This window comes from Siniperca chuatsi, linkage group LG9 (genome assembly GCF_020085105.1).
Source record: "Siniperca chuatsi isolate FFG_IHB_CAS linkage group LG9, ASM2008510v1, whole genome shotgun sequence".
NCBI lineage: Eukaryota > Metazoa > Chordata > Actinopteri > Centrarchiformes > Sinipercidae > Siniperca > Siniperca chuatsi.
The window spans coordinates 1,504,084-1,522,661 of record NC_058050.1 but is presented as its reverse complement, the minus strand read 5'-3'; the positions used below and the strand labels follow the sequence as shown (position 1 = coordinate 1,522,661).

The 18,578-nt window shown below is 41.5% G+C and overlaps 1 protein-coding gene across 5 annotated transcripts in view; it reads left to right on the top strand.

Moving 5' to 3' along the window:
• Positions 1 to 18,578, top strand: part of pik3r4 (phosphoinositide-3-kinase, regulatory subunit 4) — a 34,938-nt gene that overhangs the window by 2,681 nt on the left and 13,679 nt on the right. For 4 of the 5 annotated variants that reach the window (XM_044206882.1, XM_044206881.1, XM_044206883.1 and 1 more), the window contains exons 3-12: positions 706 to 839; positions 2,863 to 3,073; positions 3,161 to 3,556; positions 4,868 to 5,002; positions 5,087 to 5,308; positions 6,322 to 6,495; positions 7,726 to 7,871; positions 7,985 to 8,188; positions 15,282 to 15,483; positions 17,919 to 17,939. In XM_044206882.1, the coding sequence (XP_044062817.1) occupies positions 706 to 839; positions 2,863 to 3,073; positions 3,161 to 3,556; positions 4,868 to 5,002; positions 5,087 to 5,308; positions 6,322 to 6,495; positions 7,726 to 7,871; positions 7,985 to 8,188; positions 15,282 to 15,483; positions 17,919 to 17,939 (1,845 nt within the window). The remainder of the gene's footprint in view (positions 1 to 705; positions 840 to 2,862; positions 3,074 to 3,160; positions 3,557 to 4,867; positions 5,003 to 5,086; positions 5,309 to 6,321; positions 6,496 to 7,725; positions 7,872 to 7,984; positions 8,189 to 15,281; positions 15,484 to 17,918; positions 17,940 to 18,578) is intronic. The other variant, XM_044206886.1, reaches the window with a different exon arrangement.

The window sequence follows — 18,578 nt, the reverse complement described above, 5'->3', positions numbered from 1 at the left end:
TAATGAAATTATGAAATCATATTCAGTTTTTACTTACTATAGATCTACAGAATACTATAGATGCGAAAGTGCTTACATTTTAGTGTTTGTTTGACAAAGCATATAGCATATAAGTTTTAGTTAAATATGTTTCTTTTGCTAACAGTTTCCCAAACTAAATTTGCTGCTTTTTTTAGGTGCACAGATTTTATTTAACGTACAGCCTATTTTATCGTGTATTGATGTATTATTCTTTTCAATTAAATTGTGGACGATTTTCACTAAATTACATGTTTTCATTTGAAATCATAATTGTATTAACATTCTCTTATCGGTGTATCTAAGGAAAGAAGTCACTTGTATCTGAAAATGAGCTCACGTTTGGAGTTCAGCTTGAAAAGTCTCGATCCAACAAACTGAATGAACTGCACTTTTGCACGTTCGGTCTTAAAGACTCGTCGTCGTCGTTAAAGACGGCAGTTTTGAAGATCTTAAAAAATCCATACCTGTGTCGAATCAGTAACAGTCAAATCCAACTAACTGAGTCATCTACGTGTGAAGAATAAGGCATTTTTAACTATTCATTTAATTAATTTATCTAAAACGTAATGGTGTGCTTTGTAACATAAACTATAAATGTATTTAAGGGGCTACAACATGAAAACCAACGGTTGGACTGCAGTGTGTATATTTCAGTTTTAACCCCGCCTGTCTTTGTGTCCTCAGGCTGTGTGATAGCGGAGCTGTTCACAGAGGGCGTCCCTCTCTTCGATCTGTCCCAGCTGCTGGCGTATCGTAAAGGACACTTCCAGACGGAGCAGGTCCTCATGAAGATCGAGGACCGCAGCATCCGGGAGCTGGTAATGACCACTGTTGGCCGCTCGGTTGTCGAAAGTCAAGTCCGTTTTATTTATACAGCCCGCAATCATTTTGTCTGAGAGGGTTTAACAGCACTCAACGCCCTCTATTCTGTCTAAAGCTCCGATACAAACTGCTTTATACTACTGACGTGCCCCTTTTTCACAGAAAAATATGTTCAGCAAGATAAACAACATAAACATCATCAGAGAGTAAAACACTGGTCAGTCTGTCCTGGACCAGATGGGTTCATATTTGGGGTTAGGGGTTGGCTATATGGATAAAATGTTCTATCATGGTATGTGTCATTTTATATCGCAGTATGTGTCATGATTAGAGCCTCACCAATACTGGATTTTTGATACTCATAGCAATATTTGATCTGATAAAGATGATGTTTGTCATTTTTTTTACAAGAAGCCTTTAAATGTGGTTCTTAAAGAATAGTGACGCAGGTCTGTAGCGTTTGGGACATTAATAATAAACCTGTCAGCGCTCTCTGGTGGACAAACTAAGTAACTGAGACTCTAAATCTAATATTGCCATAAAACAGGTCAGCAGACAACAGCGGATCATCTGTTTCCATCTCTTCCTGTCCTCCCTCACCGCATCCATTAACCTCCTTCGTCTTTTCCTCTTGCCCGGCAGCTCCATCTTCAGCATCCTTCCCCCGACATGCCCAGCATCTCTCCTCCGCACATGTCCAAACCGCCTCGCTGTCGCCTCTCTCGCTTTGTCTCCAGACCGTCTAACCTGCGCTGTCCCTCTAATATATACTCATTCCTAATCCCGTCCATCCTCGCCACTCCCAACGAAACTCTTAGCATCTTCAACTCTGCCGCCTCCAGCTCCGCCCCCCGTCTTTCCGTCAGTGCGGCCGCCTCCCAACCATACAACACAGCTGCGCTCACTGCCATCTTGTAAACCTTCCCTTTCACTCTGTCGCAAACACTCGCACTCCTGACACTCCTCTCCACCCACTCCACCCTGCCTGCACTCTCTTCTTCACCTCTCTTCCGCACTCCCCATTACTTTGAACACTTGACCCCAAGAAATTAAAGAGATAGATATCTCGTTACAAATGGTATATTTCATCCCGTTCCCGACCCTGTTTGGAGTTATCGGTGAGGAAATCACAGGAGAAGCAGAATATCTGCTTATGACAATAAACCTTTTTCACATCCTGCTATTGTGCACACTGACTAATCATTACATCTCTGCAATACTTGACATTATTGTGCAATATTCTGTGTAATAATAAAACTTTATTAATACACAGAATATTATATTGTAATACTCCTGTGCAATATTTTAGTTTAAAATTCCCTATTTATTGATATTACTCATGCCTCTATTACTGCTGTGCAATATCCTCGTCTCATGATAATCTTAATAAGCTGCACTTAACTGGACAGTTCATGCACTATTACTTTATACCGTATTATCATCATCAGCCGGTAAACCCACCTTGTACTTCACACTTATTTCATTTTATACCCACCTGGTACTTAATTTATTTTCTGACCTGTGTTATAGTGTATTATATTTTTTGCTTAGTGCTTCTCTTCCTGTGTGCACTGATGTGACAGCGAGCTGCTGTAACAAAAGAGTTTCCCCTCGGGGATCAATAAAGTATTTCTGATTCTGATTCTTTTCATTCTGGATCCATCTGCTGATTCTTTTCTCCGTCGATCCATCGTTCGGTTTGTAAAACCGCCGTCACGACGACCCAGAGCCCAAAGTGACGCCTTCACCGTGTCGTCGTGTCCGACCGACAGTATTTCTGATTCTGATTCTGACGCGCTGTCATGGCGTACTGGGAACTGAGCCGTCGTTAAAGAAATTAGTTTCACTTTTGCTTTTCCTGCCACGTCAAGTCCAAATGTCTGATGTGAAAAAGGTCGTTTGGTAAACTAATAATCTATCTGTCCGTAACTGCCAGTGTAGCCGAGCTCTAGTGTAACAAACACATCTTGCTTTCTGACAGTGGTTCACACGTTCTGAATGTAATTCTCTCTCGCTCAGGTAGCTCAGATGGTGCAGAGAGAGCCAGAGAAGCGTCTGACAGCAGAGGAGTATCTGAAGCAGCAGAGAGGGAAAGCCTTCCCCGACATCTTCTACACCTTCCTGCAGCCGTACATGGCTCAGTTCGCCAAAGAGACCTTCCAGTCCGCAGATGAGCGAGTGCTCGTCATCCGCAAAGACCTCGACAACATCCTGCACAACCTGCGAGGAGGTGAGACGGACCTGAGGTCTTACACAATGAAAAACCTTCTCTTCGGTGTTGTTGCTGTTTTAAAAAGACAGACCGTTTCCCCTGCAGGCTCTTCTTCTTCCTCCTCGTCTCAGGAAATCAGCGATGGCGTGCTGAGCTCCAGAGAGGAGCAGGGCCTCATCGTCCTGGTGTCCGTCATCTCCTCCTGCCTGCAGACGCTGCACTCCTGTGACTCCAAGCTGGCGGCGTTGGAGCTCATCCTCCACCTGGCTCCGCGGCTCGGCGTCGACATCCTGCTGGACCGCATCACGCCCTACCTGCTGCACTTCTGCAACGACCCCGTGCCTCGCGTGCGCGCTCAGGCCGTGCGCACTCTGACCAAAGTGCTGGCGCTGGTGAAGGAGGTGCCGAGGAACGACGTCAACATCTACCCAGAGTACATCCTGCCAGGCATCGCCCACCTCGCCCAGGACGACGCCACTATCGTCAGGCTGGCATACGCAGGTCGGTGGGTTTTAGGGTTTTAAATAAACTGTTTACTTTAAAAGCAAGCATTGCTCACACCCAGAGAAATATATTTTCTATAAATTCTGGAGAAGCGCTCAAAATTTACTGTATCAAGCTTCATTTAGAGGAAATGTGCATAAAATAATTCACAAGACATCAAGAATAGTTGTATTTGTTGGAATGGTGCAGCCATGAAAAAGTGTTGACATCCTGGGTTTGAATATTTCACTCAGTGTAGAATAAGAATATATTATAAATCGGTGGTAAATCAAGTGAGTTTGCCTCCAACCAGAAAAACACTAAGAAGGTTTTTTGATTAATTACCACAAATACAACATCAGTCAGTCTCTGTCATGCTCTGAGTTGACAGCTGACAGATCCTGATGGGATTTCATCTGGTGATCAATTTATTTACTAGACAAAGGACCAGTGGTTCCCCAGCTGGGCGTCGGGGCCACACAAGGTCACAAGATAAATCTGAGGGGTAACAGGATGATTAACAGGATAGGAAAACATTACAGCTTTACAAAAAATTAGTTCAATTCTTTCAGATTTTCCTCTCATCTTTGCTTTTTTTCTTGCAAATTACTGGATATATCACATCTTTATGCCCCCAAAAAACATTTAAATAGAACAGAGGTTTAACAGGTCACAACTGGTAGACAAAAGGGTTCATTTTAAATGGTTGGGTTCCACTGGTCTAAACAGTAAATTAAATATATACGTACATTTACTATGTGAAGTAGCACCTCTGCTAAAAGTCATTGTTATATGTGACTTTAAAGCTAAAGCTAAGCTAAAAATCAGCGATTAAGACCTTTTTAAATTAAAAAGTTTAATCTGAATCTAAATCTCTGTTGGTTTAACCAGGATAACATATTTGTATTAAGTATAAATACTAACTTTCTTACTGTCAGTGACGCTTTTGGAAAAGAGCAGATGTGATATGTCGAACGATACGCAACGAGAAATGTCTAAACAAAAAGGCCAAAGACATGTAAATTCATAAACTCTATTACATAGTTTGTTCACCAGAGAGCACTGACAGGTTTATTTTTACACCGTAAAATACTCGACTTATATCTTGCTCGCAGTTCTTTAAACAACAAATTGAAGGGATCCTAAAAATGTTTGCGTATGTTACGTGTTTAATAAAAAGAATATCAGCTGATATATCCTTATCAGATTTTTTAAACTCAAATACAGACGTTGGTATCTGCCTCCAAAAGTCATTATCGTCCGTGTTATAATTTGGAAACAAGTTGTTTTGGCCTTTTTCTTTATTCTTGTCTTTTTGGTGATGTGCAGAGAACATAGCCCATCTGGCAGAGAGTGCGCTGCGTTTCCTGGAGTTGGTTCAGGAAAACAACGTGAACACAGAACAGGACCTGAGCGGCGAGGACACCGAGGAAATACTCCACCCCAACGAAAACTACGACTCAGGTACAGAAACACACGCGAGCTGACATGCCCGCTGTGCAGAAGTGTTTACCTGCCTTACAAACGCGCCGTATGTTCAATGTTCAGAGCTGCAGGCGCTGCACGAGATGGTGCAGCAGAAGGTGGTGACGCTGCTGAGCGACTCGGAGAACATCGTCAAACAGTCGCTGATGGAGAACGGGATCACGCGCCTCTGCGTCTTCTTTGGCCGGCAGAAAGCCAACGACGTGCTGCTCTCTCACATGATCACCTTCCTCAACGACAAGAATGACTGGCATCTGCGAGGAGCCTTCTTCGACAGCATCGTGGGTAAGAAAACTTCACAAAATAGATTAGAAAGCGCTACACTTGTAGTGTTTCACTACACATATTTAAAGCGGCTATAATCGATATTTTAATAATAACAGTGTATCATATGACACTGTGAAAACAATATCTCGTAGCGATGAAGCTACAGAGAGTTATCAGCTGAACCTGCAGCTGCGCTCGGCTTTACGGAGCTTTATAGAGACTTTCAGCTCGTTGTTTATCTGTCCGGACCACAGCTTCACTGCTCTGGTTCGCTCTCGGCTCTCAGAGCGTCGTTTCCACAGAAAAAGCTGTAAAAAGCCTCTGAACTCGAGCCGCTCAGCAGCAAACAGCACACAGACTCAGTCAGAGAGCAGCTGCTGAACATAGCGGAGCATCTAGCAGCTAAAGAGCCGGATGTTTCCCCCCAAACACAGAGCTGACAGAGAGAAGACCGGACTGACGTCCATCAGGAGACACAAACTCTCCTCCTGATGAAGCGTCATGTGACTCTGTAGCTGCTGGAGGCGGAAACAAGCAGCTGTTTGCTAAGTGTTTGTATATGTGAACAACTTGTTTCTGCTGCAAACAAGTGGACAAAAAAATCTGTTATTGCCGGTTTAAGATGTCTTCTGTTTTTAGTTACAGGCAGAATTGTAGAAATGGCTGCTCATTAAACATCCTGCCTCTACCTGTTCGTGTTGGTCTGTCAGGTGGAAAACACATTAAATATCAAAATACTTTCACTTTTTCTTCAACAATGTTGACTTAATTATGAGGCAGACTGCGCGACAGACGCTGTTAGGGCTGCTTGTGACTTGGCCTTAGTGATTGAGAAGCCCAACGAAGACAACTCCTAATTTTGCATAGATTTGAAGTCGGTTTCAGCACTAAAATAAAAAATGAAAAGTAACTTCTAGCTAAGCAGAATGACTTTTTCCTTTTCACCACAGATAATGAAAGTTAGCTTGTCAGACGGGTAAAGTTTTTAATCTCGTGACTCTTTTCTCTCCCTGTGGTGTTGCTCCATGAAGGTGTTGCAGCGTACGTTGGCTGGCAGAGCTCCTCCATCCTGAAGCCTCTCCTCCAGCAGGGTCTGAGTGACACCGAGGAGTTCGTCATCTACAAAGCTCTGAACTCCCTGACCTGCATGTGTCAGCTGGGCCTGCTGCAGAAACCTCATATCTACGAGTTTGTCAGTGACATCGGTAAGATCAGAGGTCTGCTGGTCACCGAGTGAAGGCCACAGCGTGACAAACACACATCCTGCTGGGTGTTAATATATCTGCTAGCCATGTAACTCAGCTATCAGCCACTGCAGCGTGTGCCCCTGTTGGCTGCCTGTCTGTGGGTCCAGACTGAAATATCTTGACAACTATTGGATGGATTGTCAGGAAATTTCGTTCATGTTCCCGTCAGGATGAAGCCTAACGACCCCGTGATTCCTTCCTTTTTTCCTTTAGCGCCACCAGCAGGTCAAAATGTCCAACATCTCAGATTATGACAAAATACTTCCAAAGCTAATGACTGAACTGCAGTCAGCCTCAGCTGCTAACTGTATACATGTTACCACGGCAACACGTTGCATGTCAGCTATTGGAAGATGCGTATAGAGCTGCAACTAATGATTATTTTCATCATCAAGGAATCTGATGATTATTATTATTTTGTTGATCTACTGAGTAATTGTTTAGTCTCAAACGTGCGAATTATTGTGAACAACGAGGGTGTCTTGCTTCGTCCGACCGACAGCCCAAACCCCAAAGATATTCAGCTCACTGTGACGTAAAACGGAGAAAAGCAGCAACTGTTCATGTTGGAGCAGCTGGAACCAGAGACGTTTGTCCTTAATAACTGAATTAACAACTAATTGATTATCAAAACTGTTACCAGTTAATTTTCTGATGATGGACCAAAAGATCAAGTAATTGTTTCAGCACTACGTATGACATTTAGCAAGGTTAGAGTTTCCTTGGTTCATTCTCTCTGGGAATTTTAGCAACCTACTGAGGAATTTATATTCAGTTACAGTTAAAAACATGCCGTTTCATGTATTTTCTTTAATATTTATTTAAATTTGACCACTTTTAAGTCAATAAATAAATGAAGGATACAGTTTATTCCTGGCTATGTGGCATTTAGACTTTTTTGTGGAAATCATGTACATTTCTGGTGAACGTGGCCTCATGATCACACTATTTATAAAACCCAGGCTGTGGCTCTGACAGGTACACCTGTACGGTATATTTCTGTATAATCTATTATAACTGATACCTCTCATATACTCTCATAATAAAGTTTTCAAGCAAGACTGTCGTTTTTATCCTTTATGAACTCGTCTAACACTAAATTAGCAGTATTTACTTTGAGACACACGACGTGTGTGTGTGCTTTCACTAAACTGGATTGTATAATTTGTCCTCTCTGGCTTGCCGTAGCTCCGTTCCTGTGTCACCCCAACCTGTGGATCCGTTACGGGGCGGTGGGCTTCATCACTGTCATTGCGCAGCACCTCAACGTGGCTGACGTCTACTGCAAACTGATGCCCCACCTCAACCCCTTCATCACCCAGCCCATCATCCAGGCGAGTCCTCATCATCGTCTTCACAGCACACTTTCCTTTGAGCCTCATCTGACCTCCTTCATCTTCATCCTCCTCACCCTCACCCCTCTGTCGCTCCCTCTCTCTCTCCTCAGATCGATAAGGAGCTGGTCCTGCTGAGTGTGCTGAAGGAGCCGGTCAGTCGCTCCATCTTCGACTACGCCCTGCGCTCCAAAGACATCGCCAGCCTCTTCCGCTACCTGCTGCTTCGACAGAAGAAGCGCGCAGGATCTATCCCAGAATGCCCCACTCCCGAGGACCCGGCCATCGCACAGCTCCTCAAGAAGCTGCTCTCACAGGTCAGAACGACACGGCTCAGTCGCAGCTCATTTGTGACGTACTAATAGTTTTTACGTCAGGGAATGAGGTGAATTCTCTGGGAAAGTTGTGGTCTAAGAGTGAACTTTACAGAAGTTGGAATACAGCAGAATGTGTCGTGTTTCCTGTTCAGAAACTCCCCTCGTGAATAACATGGTTCGCAAAAAAAGGTTTTTGAAAATAGCCATAAATAGACGTGGGTCATTAAAAGTGCTTGAATTTATATATTTTGTGCAAGAATAGAAAGTGAAGTTCTTTTTGATATTTTGAGAACACAGTCTGCCATCACTGTCTGTATAGCCTGCTACTTCTAATTATAATTCTCAGTGTTCAGTAATCAACCTTGATCCGTGTCTCAGACCATGCCGTGTTGGGTCCTTGAATTTGAGGGAATTGGGCCTGGAATGCCCTTGAAAAGTCCTTGAATTCGATGTTTAAGAAGGTGTGGGAATGATAGCACAGGTCAACGCAGCAAGTTATTGTTCCAACGTTACAGTAGATCTACTGACAGATACAAATTTGCAGATTCAAAAAGCTAATTATCAGTGCAAAAAAATAATCTGTTTTGTGGGTTTTCAGTGCAGTTAATCAGCAGCAAAGAGAGGAATGCGAATGCCAAATTAGAGTGTAAATGACCATAAAGAGTCAGAGAAAATGTGGCGGGGTTGTGTAAGTTAATTAAAAAGTCATGTTTTGACAGTCGGGATGGGAAAATAATGGCATTCATTCCACTTTTTCACAGCAACATGTTTTAAATCTTTTTGGAATTACTTTAAGCCTGCAGTGTTACTGGCTGAGCTCGAATGATGATGGATCACTTCACTTTTCAAGGAAAACAACCAAAAGAACACATTTCCTGTTTCCCTAACTTTCACATTAAGTTTAAGTTGGACAAAAGTCAACTGGGATGTCTGACGTTACCACGTGGGACAGCCCATCATATGACCTTTACAATAAATAAACAAAGACTTTTAAAAAGTTAAAGAGTCAGTTTATCAGACCTCCAGTGGTTTAAGTTCTCACGATGCTGCAGTGAAGTAGGCGAGTGCTCAGGGTGTGATCAGTGCTACTGCTGTGGTCAGAGGTGCAACGGACTTTCAACCAGAGGGGGCGGTGAATACCGCGTTTTAGCCTTTTAGCCTGTTGTTCAAGTTATCATCCAACAACAGACGTCTACATGCACACACTCACACTCACACTCGCAAACACTTTTCCATTCGTGGCCCAGATTTCCTACACTTTGAACTTTGTTTTGGTGTCATGAGTGATCTGAAATGGCGGGTGGGGGTGTCTGTGTGTTGTTGTTTTGGTGCGTGCAGGCTTCCTCCATGTTGTTTTGATTAATCCTGTTTGTCATCCGCTTGCAGTGCTGTAAAGAACAGACCTCAGAGCAGCATGAAGCATCTGCTCGGAAATCTTTCATTCGTGTTATTTGCTCTTTATTTAACCCAGCCAAATTTCCCCATTTCCTCAAATCCCCAGGTTGTTTCCAGACTCTCTGTTGATGTGTAAAAAAAAAAAAAAAAAATCAGCAATAATAGTTCACTCTTTCTGAGTGTGTCAAGGTCAAAATGCCATCTTAATTATGTTATTAAAAAAAACAACAACACAGAACCAACACAAGGAGGAGAAATTATGAAAAGAGGAAAAAAAAAGCATAAAAGCGATTTATTTCTTAATCAGATTGTACATTATAAACAAATCACCTTTCCGTTTTTATTGATTTGGTTTTATTCTTTCATAAAATATTTTTTACATAACTTACTTGTAAAAATACACAATAAATAATACAAGAAACGCACATCTGCTACGTGGCCAAGAGTAGGTGGAAACTCGAACATTCCTGTCATGTGATAGTGTAACGTGATCGCGACACCGTTCGATAATTAATCTGCCACTGCAGCTCCGCTCCTCTGGGAACGACTTTCCACCACGTTTCTGAACAGATAAGAGATTACTGAAAAAATGCAGGCCCCCTCATTAATTTAAATGATAACATTTGAACATTTGAATCTGTTTATTATAAACTGCCGTGCAGTGTTCTGGTTTTTAATGAACCTTCATGCTCATGCATGTGTTACTCAAGCTGGACTTCCTGGATTGTATTTCATTGTCTCACCTGTTCCTGAAACAACACGCCGCCGCCAACGCACACCTGGCGTTGTGCACAGTCTCCGCTGGCTGCCTGGCAACGACAGTGACAGTGAATTCCGAAAATTACAGGAAGTCACTGCTCTTTGCTAAGAAATAGTCTCGTGCGTAACCCTGATAACATATCAGCCGATATTAGCTTATTGCAGATATATTGTATTGGTGTATATGCTGGCCAGTAAGTAACAAGAAATGTCAGTACAGAAATGCACATCAGGTACTTTAGAAACAGCGTCGCTCTTCTTGACAGTTTGGTGTTTCAACTCTAAAACGTCCCGCTCAGTATCTTGGTCCCAATTCCTAAAAAAAAACCTTGTTTGTGTATGTTAAAAATCTGCTGACGTATTGTTATTGGATCTCTTAAACTCCCAAATATGGATATCAGTATCTGTCGGGCAATAGACTCCACTCTCACTTTTATTTGGCAGATCATTTTATAAATGGTCCTCAGATTTTTTAAACTTTTTGTTCAGTAACACTTCTTCCTTTTTTTCATGGCATTTAGGACGTTGGACATTGTGTAGTGTTGTTGTCCTTCACTTATAGGGTTTCTGTGCACGGACTGTGTTTAATTATCTAAATAGTTAGAGAAGATACTTTTTATATCAAAGTGCCGCAATAAATCTTTGTGGTTTCTTTTGTGTTGAATCACTTTAAAAAGCCTCGTCTGTTGTAAAATATATATACAGAAAATACATTTCACACAGTCCTGTTTCAGATTAGTTTCTTTGATTCTGTAAGTGAGAAAGTGGAATAAATCAACAGCACTCCAAAATTTAAACCTCCTGAACTGAGGGAGGAGAGTCGTGCTCGGTGGGAGTCAGTTACGAGAAAAATAGTGAATGTTTATTAAAAGATTATTCACATTGTCATTTCTGGTGCAAGATAATTACTGGACTTTTGTGGTGAAGAAAGAAAAACACTGAGTCAAGTTTGCACTTATTGTTTCGATGACAAGTAATATTAAGCGTTTGTAGTCTTTCATTTGATTAGCTTATATATTATTTAGTTTTTGTCTACATAAGTACGTCTGTAGCTATTTCATGTGCAGACTGACAGAAAACTGGCATTAAATGTTCACAGGTGGTTTTAACATATTTGACCGGATTCATTTGGGTGAATAGAAAATGTTAAAATTTTCAAATTTTATTTGATGTAACATAACACATACTGACATACAGAGAAATATTTAACTACAGAGGCCCATGTAAGCAGTTCACAAATAAGTGAAAGAAAGAAGTTTCTAACCAGAAACTGGCATGTTCTTCATGAAAAGAAAGACGCATAAAGGAACGTAGTGCAGATCGTCTGATTACAGCCGAAACCCTGCGTCCAACACTTTATTTGAAATCTACAACCACACACACTTTACACAGTGATTGAGTTTGAACCTCTCTCTCAAACTTGAGTTTAACAAGCCGACTGCAACGCCGTGAATGTCTTCGAGGAGGAACGGTCTCCTCCAGACAACAGAAGACGCACACAGACTTGTTCGGGGGGGCAGTGGGATGCAGGAGGAGGAGGCTTTTTACTGTGGACATCCAGAACAAACACTCAAGACGCGGTACGTCGTACGAACTGCTTTGTTGGACGCAAACTGAACCTTTATTAAAGCATACCAAGAGTCATCGCGACTCAAGCTGGTCCTACTGACGAACCCGGCAGCTGGTTTATGTGTTGTTCAGGTGGAACTGAACACCCTGGCAGTGGAAGCAGAGATGTTTTGGGTTAATCGTGGTCTGCAGTCGCCCCCTCCGACAGGTGAACATGGAAGTTGTTCAGTCTCGAAGCACTAAATATAGCATGGCAATAAATAACATGAGCATAGTGCTTCTGTCCGACCTCCACAGTCCGGATGTGAAAGTGCTGCATGGAGGAGCTCATTAAATCCAGCAGATATTATTATTATTATTATTATTATTATTATTATTGGCTAGCTTATTATTTAAATCATCGGACTCCAAGATTTCTTGCATCATAATTAGAAGAAAATGTAATAAAAATCTGAAACACACGATGCTGTAAAAGTGGAATTTCGGCCAGGAAGCTAGCAAGCTAGCAAGGGCTCAGCGGGGAGGCTGCTCGCCATCGGCCCTGTGTGACCAGATCGCTCGGGCCTGGTCGGTTCTGTGTCGGCAAGCCGCTCAGAAACATGAGATTTCTGAAAGTAAACTTGATTTCAAGGAGCAGAGGCTTTTGTTGTTAGAGGAGCTGATAACAGAGCAGAAAAGACACCCAGCCGCCTGTTGAAAGTGGAGTAAATTGCGTTGAGAAGTTTTCTAGATTATAACCTTTATTTTAATGGCATGTGATGAGTTTATTTTCAACATAGAACCGGTTCTACATGATCCACTGGACGGTTTTCTTGGCAAAAGTGCCCAAAAAGTGAAATCCTTTGCATACAGTGTTATACGCAGGTGTACTGCAGCGATGGCGGCTTGTCTACTTCACCTACAGCCCGGATGTGTCTACGTGTATCCTGGCCTCTACCGTTAGCACCTCTGAGTGTCTGATCTGAACAAGAGAGGAAAAAAACACATATTCAAAGAAACCCCTGCTGTTTGATGTTTTTCAAAAAAGTGAGGCTCTGAGGGAGGACAGCACTCAAGACGGAGGTAACAGAGGAGGAACCAGAGATTTAAACACACCGGTCATCCAGACCTCTGCGTTATCTCTCACTCAGACTCCCACATACATTTTTCCTCAGCATCACTTTGATCAGGTGAAGGTCTGCGGTCTCCGAAGAACCTTGAAGGAGTTCTTCAGAATTAAACCACACGGGTTTCTGTAGAACGTCTGAATAAAATTATTTTCTGTAGCCTGCAGGGACATTTTAATCTGCACACGAACATAGACGTTTTTATAGTGTGCATTACACTGCCGGTTCCGTGTTTCATAAACACATGCTGGCTTAAAAAGTTTAAACTGAATCCAGATAAAATGAAAAGGCGCTCACTGGGGGCAGAGCGTTTAGATGACGGTTAGTAGTTCTTGAAAACGCTCCATCTGGAAAGCAGAGCGGCTCGCAGGCGGCCAGATTCAGTGAGTTCAGAGAGTTAGTCTTAATATTCTGCGGAAAAACCACATTTCTGTGAAACATTGTGCAACCACACAAACAGCTTTCACAGACCAGGACCTTGTCTGTGTGTGACGTCTGTTGAGAAATATCAGCTTTATTCGCACATGGAGCACAGATTCAATTTATCTACACAGTTGATACAAATTGGGTATTTTATTCTGCACAGAGGTCAAACAGACCCTGAGAAGGATTCTTGTTGCCCTCTGATTTCCTGGCAGGATCGTATAATATATATTGAAACACTTTCACATCAGTGTTTGCAGTAATGGGAAACAGGAATGCCGGATGCAGGAAATGAAGCTCACAGTAGAATTGTGCTTTTGAAGATTTCCCGATCGAATTTGTTAAAGCATCCAAGCCCCAGATTTTCTCCACCGATCACTGTTCATGGTTTCGAATCAGAACTTGACCGATACTGGATTTAAAAGTTTAAAAAATCAGGTAACAGTGCACCCTAGTAGGGTAGGGGTCCCTGGTTCGAGTCCTACAGTGCACCCTTTGTTGCATGCCATCCCTGATCTCTCCCGTTCATTTCCTGTCAACTCTATAATAAAGGTATAAAATGCCCCCCAAAAATATAAAACACTGATAACAGTAAATAAATTCCTATTTGTTTTTTAACATTTAACATAAAAAATATACATTTTTGTTAAAAATTCCATCAAAATTAAGAAATGGTCTCCACGCTTTATTCACCAAAGGCTTTTCAGCAGGTTTCCTCATATACAGTCCATCAAACGGTCATGTGACTTAGAGATTATTAGATACAGGGTTTACAAAACAACATTACCTTCATCTTCAACAGGTTTTACCAAATACAATATTCTCTCCTAGCGAATACAGAAATGTACAAGAGTAATGTAAATGACCATAAATACCAAACATACAATATTACAACAGCTTTTAAATATACTCACACTACATACAATATATGTTTCCTGCAATGAGCTAAAAATGTCTTCCATGCCAATATACCACTCAGGCTCCATATTGAAATTCAACACTGAGCTTGAAGAAACTTTTGTGGTTATGTGCTTAAACGAAATTATAGAGTGAATCTTCAAGCGTCAGATTTGAGAAAAATTTTTAATATTAATACCGGCCAATACAGTAATCCAGGACATTATGACACTCAAGGCGCCAGACAACAACACTGCAGGTTAGTGACTGTAATGATGCAGGAAAACTTAGAATAACAGAAAAAACACAATATTTAGGTCCATGGAAAGATACTTAAAAATTACTTAAAGGATCAGTCTGATGTTATTCTATATTTATCTTATTCTTAACACACCCCATGTGCAGCAGACCCAAACCAACAACGTGTCGCTCCGTCTCGCAGTACCGTCTGACTTCCTGTCTGTGGCTCTCAGCTCCGAGCCCATTGGTTCCTGCTGAAGACGTAAATCTTTAAAAACACCTCACAGATAGTTTCCTGTTTAAAAGGGCTCAGTAGTTTCCTCAAACAGCTGCTGCTTTTTCTATCAGACTAACAGGAGGAAACAGAGCATCTGTTGGGGACTATTTCCAGCGGCGGATGAATCCACATGTGGTGCTGTAGTGAGTGTTTGGGGCAGCAGGACGGTGTGTGTGTTCATGGTGATGAAGGAACATGTCACCCAGTGCAGCAGAGCGGCTCGCTGATGTGTTTTAGTTTCTGGACAGCGGAGCTACATGAGGCTGTGATAGTTGATATATTTATTGTTGGTTTGGTATTCGATGACCAGAAGAAACCTCACATACTGTTGGCCAAACTCGATGAAAGCTAATCCATCTTCTAGCTGTCGCCTCTGGCCGAATCCTAACCTCTGCGTTCACTCTGTTTGGTGTCCTCTGTTGTGCAGGGGATGATCGAGGCGGAGGAGGACAAGCTGCTGGCGCTCAAAGACTTCATGCTGAAATCCAACAAGGCCAAAGCCAACATGGGTGAGCAGAGTCACCTGGGGGAGGCGGCCCAGACCGGCGTCATCGACCTGGCAACGCTCGGCATCACCGGCCGCCAGGTCGACCTGGTTAAACCCAAGGCTGAGGCAGAGGACAAGAGAGGTAATCGACATTATGACGCAGTATTTACACACACTTTTCATCAGCTTTTTTTGAGTTTGATCTTGAGTTGATCTAAAGGGGGTTTCAGAAGGTTTCATATACGTAAGTTTGACTGTTTTAGCTCTATCTAAACTCCCTGTAAACCTGCAGTCAGTGTTTTCTTTCACATCGTTGTATTTCGTGTTGCACTTCCATAAAGTAGCAGCAGAAGCTAACTGACGATATCGTGACTTTCAGTCCCTCGTATGGGTCAAACTCCAAAAACACTGGATCCTTATTCGACAGAAATCTATGCATTTTCCTGAGGCAGCGATGTAACCTGCTCGCTAAGGTTTTATTTTATTTTATGAGAAATCACAGGAAGTCCTCTCTCCCATTAGCCCCAGCTTCACAGCGGAGCGTGACGATGTGTAAAATCGATGGAGTGCTCCTTCAACATCTTCTTATCATTTAATCTTTTTTATCTACGATTTGTGAGATGGCACTGTGATTAAAGTGCTGGTTCACCTAAATTACAAAAAATATATGTTTTCTAACTTCACGTCTACTAGGGTTATTTTTTTTTTTTAGGTAAAACACACTGTCAACAGTTCTAGTAGGGGCTGTTTCTTCAGTATAAAGTAATGAAAGCTGTTCACAGTGTTGTCTGTGCGTTATCAAGAGTAACCAGGACATTTCTGTGAGCAGCACAGACAAAGTTCCTTTCACCTCCGTTGTATTGTGATGAAGGCAGAAATCGCAGACAGATATCTGAAAACCTGAACATTAAAAAAAAAAAAAAAACGATCTAACCGACCCTTTAACTAATAAATAAATAAAAAATATAATCGGTAGAATAATCAATAATGAAAATAATAGTTAAGGTAACATTTTATTAAGTCTTTTTATTTAATTCATGGCTGATCTCTGATGGGACTGAAGTCCCACCAGACGAACTGTCAGACAGGATTTAAAGAGAATTTCCAGTTTAACCAGATTATATAAACCAGTTTGAAGTGAAAACATTAACTTAGTGAATAAAATGTTGATGGAGCCGACAGGAATGATGGCAAAGTCACAATAACCAGGTCTAAGTTTACGGTTTAAAACCGATATATTTAATGCAGCAGATCTTCATTTTTAGCATGTTAAGAAATTCAGAAGGCTCAGAGAGAGTTTTACAGTCGCTACAAGGTTATTCAGACAAAAGGTTAAAAATCTGAGACGTGAAATCCAGAAACACGAACCCAGAAGGCTGCTCAGGTCACGCAGGACCTGCTGATCCAGTAACATCCGGTACAGATGTTCAGCCGCATATAACTGGAGCTTTGTGTTTCATTCGTAAATGAATCTATCAAAGTGAGAATTTCTTTTTTCTTTCAGTCCTCTCTAAACTTTTACTGCAGAGTGAATTCTGCTGCACATCTGTAAGGAGGATGTTAGTCAGGAAAGAAGAAAACGGTTTATTTTTTCATGGGGCACATGTATTTTTTTAATAGACCACCAGGGTCATTTACGCCTGCATCAATCACATCCTCCTGATTGTGACCGACCGAGCTGTTAGCTCTCAGCTTTTCCCAGCAAAACTCAAACTCATTAAGCGATCAATCAATCGGTCACCTGCTGAGCTGAATCACACACCTGACACATCTCATCTCATAGATTAAACAGTTTAAACGGTCACCTTCCTCATTAAATATGTGGCCTCTTGCTGTGTGATGAAGCACCACTGGCTTGTTTGTCCTGAAGCTTAATAAAACCAATATTATTCTCACAAAAGTGCAATTTTTCCTTCTGACATCAGACGTGCCCTTTATTTTAGTCATGAGGAGTAAAAACTACACTGATGGCCGAGAAATATTATAGGAATATTCTAAAATAATATAGTGACATTAGAAATTACATACAAGACTGCAAAGTACGGTGAGCTCACTGAAAAGTTACTAAACCTACCAGATTTACTATAAGGTGCTTTAGGAATATGATAGGAATCTTCTAAGTAAGTAAAACTAGTTCTCAGATTTTTATATATGTGCGTTTTGATGCTGATTCAGCACTTGTTTCCTACCTTTTATACCGCTTACATTTTTAATACAGTCTTGTTCAGCGTTAAAGCCTGAAACGTTACCTGTCCCTGTCTTGAAAGAGAAATATGGTAATCAGTAACAAATCATAATTCACGTTTAAGCTAATTGTTATTTTGTTCGCTCACAGAAATGGAATTGAATAAAAAGCCATCTAAGGATTATTTTAAAGAGTCCAGACTAGATGTCACTTTGTTTCAAAGGTGAACAACTGTCATGTTATAAAGCTAAGTATTCACATGTCTAGTCATCTGACTTCCTGTTAGCTGCCGCGTTCGTCTCGCGACACTTAAACTACAAACAAGTGCAAACCAGAGTCGATCTGCTTCCTCTCTGTTTCATGTTACAATGTTGTTTCTATTCATTTCACAGAGTCCATCGCTGCAGCAGCCGGTATATTGTTTCATGTGATTTAGTTTGAAGTGATAACGCACGCTTGCTGTGAAAGTAACAAACCGTTCAATGGCCGTCTTCCATGTTGTTTCCTCGTGTTCCTGCTTCCTGATCTAACATCTGGTCGTACGCCGAAATCCTGTCAACAAATGCATTTTCACAAATTTTCAAATCAAAATTCAGTTTTAAGACTTAATCTTGTGCTTATATGTGAAAGTCCCATCCAGTCACGTGTGGCAGATGCTGGGTCGACCTCCTCCTGTCGTCTAAAAGTTTCAGAAGTTTCAAACCACAGAAGAAAATTCTGATCTCAGAGCTGTTTCATGTTGCCTTTAAAGTCTTAACATGTGGCCTAAATTTAAACTCCAGAGTCTAACTCTGTTACAAATCTGTATTTGTTTATAAGAGCTAACCTTTGCATCCTCACGGTGTTTCTAATTTCAATAACTGGGTTGTTTGACATTTACAAAAGCACCCATTTTTAACTAACCTCAGTTATTATTTTCCATCAGGGTTAATATGCCTTTATTCTGTTGTGTCCTGTTTCTCCAGTTGACGCAGTAAACATAAATACAAAGGTTGTTATTGTGGTATTTGTAGATAAACCCAGTATTCATTATTAAAGCTTCTGCAGAGCAG